Source organism: Prionailurus viverrinus, chromosome D1, assembly GCF_022837055.1.
Source record: "Prionailurus viverrinus isolate Anna chromosome D1, UM_Priviv_1.0, whole genome shotgun sequence".
NCBI lineage: Eukaryota > Metazoa > Chordata > Mammalia > Carnivora > Felidae > Prionailurus > Prionailurus viverrinus.
In genome coordinates, this window is record NC_062570.1 from 62,236,875 (window position 1) to 62,242,097 (window position 5,223).

Genomic DNA, 5,223 nt, shown 5'->3' on the forward strand with positions numbered 1-5,223 from the left:
TTACCTGCCGTGAACCTCACATTTTTCCTAGAAGAAAGAGAGAGTCAGTAACCCAGGAAGTTACTATCAAAGGCAGGGCCAGGATTCAGGACTTTGGACTCCCATAGTAATATTGAAAATGCATCCATCTGGGGGCTAGACTTACAGTACCACAGAGCTACAGGAGACTGAGGTATTGGTAAGTAAATTTAAGTTCAGGAGTGGACAAATGTGTCCGACATAGTTTGCAGGCTAGTGTTCCCTCGTCTCCCCCAACAAATTCATCAACAATTCTCCCCTTTCATGTCTGAGGTCTCAAGGAAGCTTCGAGGAGAAAGCTTACAGGGGTACAGTGGAAAATAGAAGAGAAGGGGGGATGCAGGATCACCCAGCTGCTAGCACCTTGGTACCAGGGTCGGTCTAGCTACAGCCTGTACTCTGGACGGATACCCCATGGATACAGCACTGGGCATGTCTTCCCCAGGGTTTCCCATTACTGACTGAAGTCCAAGCTTCACACACGATAGATAATAGACAGATGGAGGATTCTACAGCCCTGGCAGCAAGCTCCACTCCTTAAAGTTCTGTTTTTGGCCCTTTTATCATCCTGAAGCTAAAATGTAATAGTTCCCTAGATGGGGAAGGGGATTTGTAGAAGTCCATAGGCTTCTATAAAACTGGAGGTAGCAGGGTCCAGTCCACAGGAAGACTATTAACATTATTGTCAAGATTTCCCACCTCACTCAGGTGTCTGACCATGGGACTCCACATGATAAAAGAGGAAGCATGCTTCCAGAGGCTCGGGATACTGCCTTGCCCATAACTCACACTTCACCCCAGACTCTCACTCTTCCCTGGGACCAAATGTGCATCCCTGATCTCAGAAATTCAGACTAACATACTGGTGCCACAGGGAAGTGAAGAATAGAGTGAAGTGTATCAGGACCATTGGTGGGTCATGTGGTCCCAAAGGTATTTTATCCACAGTCCCTGAAGGCCACAACCTTCAGGTCTCTAGGTTCATGGGGTGTCACAAAACAATGAAGTCACAGTGTGTAGCTCAGAGATGTCCCTCCTCTCTAGCCCCCAGGAAGCACGAGATTCAGCTGTTTTTCAGCCCAGGGTCAGTTGACCCCTGGAGCTGGCTCTGAATCTATAGTCCCTGGTTTCCCCAAAGTAATGCTTCTAATATGCTTCCTACCTCTCTTTCATCAGCTGTTATCCTGCTGCATGGCTACATATGACCCCTGGTCTTCTGGTCATGCTTCATGTGCCTACACTATGAATCTCCTCACTGACAGATGACAGTTTACAAAGAGAATGAGTGGATTAGGAAAGTATTGGTGACTTTCACTAAGACACAAGGACCCCAGAATTGAGAGTAGGAATGGGGCCCAGGGAAGGATGCTGAGCTCTTTCTGACCATGCCATCCAGAGGTTCCTCTGTGACACCCAGGGGTAGGCTGGTAAGCTAAGGAAAGTACAAATGGACTAAGATATTAAGGAACCACGAACATGGAAGTAAGAGCCACAGCAAAGGACATGGTCAAATTCCCTGAATGGTGAATGGAGAATCAATCAGTGTAGCATACTCACAGGAATCACCACTCAAAAACAAAAAAAGGATAAGAAAATAGAGTAAATAAAGCAGCTATATGGGTCTGCATATAAGACTCCATACAAAAAAAAAATAATGGGAAGAGGAGAAATGACTCACTGCGGTAAGTGTCTGATTGCAGAGGATGGGGAAACGTGGGCATTGAAAGAGGAGGAGTTTCAAGAAATTCAGAGACAAAAGGAGAGAGAAGTTCAGTGTCTGATAAGGCAGCAGAGTCAAGTCTTTTATGACATAAAGGGAAGAAACCTGCCTGGGGTGGGGGTGGGGGGGGGCGGGGGGTTCACCTCCTAAAGCAGGATTCTGGCACAGGCAGGCAGGAAAGAGCCAGAGCTGAGAGGGAGGTTGAACAGGTTTTCTGTAATACGGAGACACTGGACCCGAAGATGAAAAGAGAGAGGGGCTTCCCGCAGTGGAGTGGGGGGGGGGGGGCGGGGGAGGGGGCAGAGCCGGGATTCATTCAGAGTCACTCTGGCGTTGGACGAAAGGTGGCTTGTGACGATGATGGTAATGTTGATGGGGAACTAGGTTGCTGGAAACACTCAGGATTTCCCCACCTCGCGTTCAAATTTAGAAAAAGCTCTGAGATTAGGGGTATGAGAGTAGGTGCAGCCCAGACCCAAGACCCGATAATATGATCAATCTCTCCCCCAAACAATATTTTCTTTGCCTACATACCCCCAAATTGACACCACACATGAGGTTCAAGCAATGTTTTTAATGTAGAACAGGCTTGGGCAGTGAGGGAGGGGAGTTGTTCAAGTGTGCACACGATCTAAGTAGGAAGGATTCAAAATAGGCTACTTCCTCTCCCCTCCCTTCCCCCTTCCCTTCCCTCCCTCTCCATGAGGTGGTGCGCTGGGGGCGTCGGCTGGAGGCACCTGGGCTTCCGGTACCCCCAGCATCCTGTCAATGGCAGCATGACTATCTCCGCCTGTGGCCATAAGGGCCTGTAGATTGGCATCCCGATTAGTAAAACCCATGGCCCTCAGATGTTCCAGTTCTCGCTGGTAGAGGCCTTCAGTGAGGGGGGATGAGGGTAGTGAGGATTGAGTGGACTGGAAGCAGGCATTGTCCAGTGCGTGGAGAAGCTGAAGAACAGCCAAGGTGGGTTGTATGGAGTCTGCTCTCTGGCCCTGCCCTCCAGCCCTAGCTTCAGGGCACTGTCTAGTCCCATGTGGCCTACCCTGGCCCCATAAGTAAGGTCCCAGCCCAGCCACCTCCTTGGACAGTATCTGCAGGCCCTTTCCTATCTGTATCAATGCCTGCAGTGCTCGTGGATTGGTCAGGATGGAAAGCAGTGGCATGTGATGTCTCAGGGGGCTTCCAGTTGCCAACTGGTGGAGAAGAGCTGGATTCTGCTGCAGGACATGCAAGGTTCTATGCAAGGCAGAGGGTGAGGGTCTAAGCTGACCGGTTAAAGTGGTTTTCCCTGTGGGCTGCTGACCATCCTGAAAGAGAAGATCCTGGCCCAAACTTACATCTGGCATACCAGTCCCGTATCCTGAATTGGCCTGATTTGAGGCCACGCTCCTGGCCTGGGTAACCTCTTCTGCACTGACCTTTTGTGCAAATGGCCTGGCAGGTGCTGAGGCTGTGGGGATGTTGGTAGTAGTGTCAGTACTGCTGTGAGCATTGACCTCCTCTTTATAAAGCTCTGAACTTGGGTTGTGGCCTTTGGAGGCAAGTAATGGGGCCAGAGTGAAAAGCATGAGCTGCTGGATATCAGAGCAGACTGGATGCATAGCATTGTCACCACCTGGCACTGCCTTCAAGGCCTCTAGCCCCCACTTGTCTGCCTGCAGGAGCTGCTGTTGCCGGGCTGGGTTCTGCAAGGTTTCCAGAGCCTTAGGAGCTGGCTCAGATTTCTGTACTGGCCTTGAGGATTCAGGAGCATGGCTGGCATTGGCTGCTTTCTCATTTGCCAGGCCTTCGACCATAGGGTCTTCCGAGAAGACCATTAAGAGTTGAGCCATCTGGCCAAGAAAGTCAGCCAGATCAGGGGACCTCCGGGCCAGCCGGCCCAGCCTGGCCAGCATCCCAGCACTGTCCGAGGTGGACGGTCCAGAGCGATGCACACAGTGGCCGGTGGGGCCTAGCAGAGTTCCGGGACCAGGCGGAGTTCCTTTCAGATGGGTCCTCACCACCAAGTGGACCATAGTGCCATCAAGGATGCCACGCTGGCTCAGTATGTCTTGATCCCGGAGGATCTTTCCAGTGAAAATGAGCACCAACTGGTCAGTGTTATAGTGAAGGCGTTTAGAGATCTGTTTCTTAAAGTGGTGGACACTGCTATTTTCTGCCAACATAAATTCTTGGCAGTCCTGTGGGGTCTTGACAGACACTCTGATGATGCGTGATGACGGCTCCCTACGAGATACCAGCCGGCTGTCCCCTGCTTCTTCCCTAGCCCGGGCCATATGTCCTCAAGCGTGAAATGCAGGGCCACCTGCGGACATGTAGAAGCCCAGATGCAGCACTAAGCACACCTGGATGCAGGGACCATAGGTGTTCAGGGACGTCCACTCACCCACGAACTCCGGACACCACCTCCTAATGCAGCCCTGCAGCCACCTGGCTCCCATAGGGTGTCAGCAGCCCTTCGCCAGGGCCAGTCTCAGGGAATATGATGTCAGTGATGAGGTCACAGTTGAGAAGTAGACCAGAATGGGGGAAGGGCAGAGGTCTCTTCTCCCTGTGTGAGGTTGGCTCTGTTTACAATTTGACTTAAATAGCAATAGAAAAAAATTAAATGTTTCTGTCTAGAAACATGTTTTGCACCAGCCTATTTCACTGTTGAAAATCATACCTCTTGAGTTTTTGGTAAACGAATGTAACTGAGCAGAAAAGGCGCTGGCTTAAGAATCTGGCTCAGGAAGTGCTGATTCTAGTCACCTGTCATTCACTAAATTACTGTACTGGGACCACGGCCCAGTCAAGGCCATAAGTTCCCTTGTTTCTAAATGAACAGAGTGAAGATAAGTATAACCAGTCCATTTGGGCTCATCCGAGGCTTTTAGGAAGCTTGTATCTCTGAGGCCTACCACGCTGAATGACTTATTGACATGGTTCTAAGAAAAACAGCATCATGTTCCCCAAGAACTTGTGAACTCAGTTGTTCTTAGAGAGATCAAGTCGGATCTCAACTCTCGAGGATCAGAGCTGAGACAAAAGAGATTATGAGAAAATAATTCTACTCTAGGTCTCGATGACTTAATAATGATTAGATTTAAGATACATTTGAAAAGGAAATTGTCACTTGGGAGGGGACATATTTCAGCTGAAAAAGCAGAAAATGGTGACTCTCTAAGGCACTGTTTTGACCACTCCAGGCAAGTGAGACCCCAGGTAAAGTCGGTCAGATCTCTGAGGTAATTGTATTTTAACTGTGAAGATGTCAGGCTGTCAGTCTTTTGCCATTATATACTTGACCCCTTTTCTGATTCTGTGATTTCCAAGGACTATAAATTTAGAACATAGCTGTCTACAAGACCACCTTCAGAAGGTTCTGCTTGACGTGGGGAACATGAGCATCTAGATCTCTCTACAACTAAATTGTTTATGGGACACTGATATATGCTCTTAAACTTGGGATAATTGAAAATTTTTAATGTTTATTTATTTATTTT

General features: G+C 49.1%; 1 protein-coding gene across 1 annotated transcript; it reads right to left on the reverse strand.

The window, feature by feature from the left end:
* Positions 1-2,317: 2,317 nt before the first annotated feature.
* LOC125176979 (ubiquilin-3-like) lies at positions 2,318-4,228 on the reverse strand. Its single transcript, XM_047878952.1, has one exon. The coding sequence runs from the start codon at positions 4,012-4,014 to the stop codon at positions 2,395-2,397; it is 1,620 nt and encodes a 539-aa protein (XP_047734908.1). The 5' UTR covers positions 4,015-4,228; the 3' UTR covers positions 2,318-2,394.
* Positions 4,229-5,223: the final 995 nt, after the last annotated feature.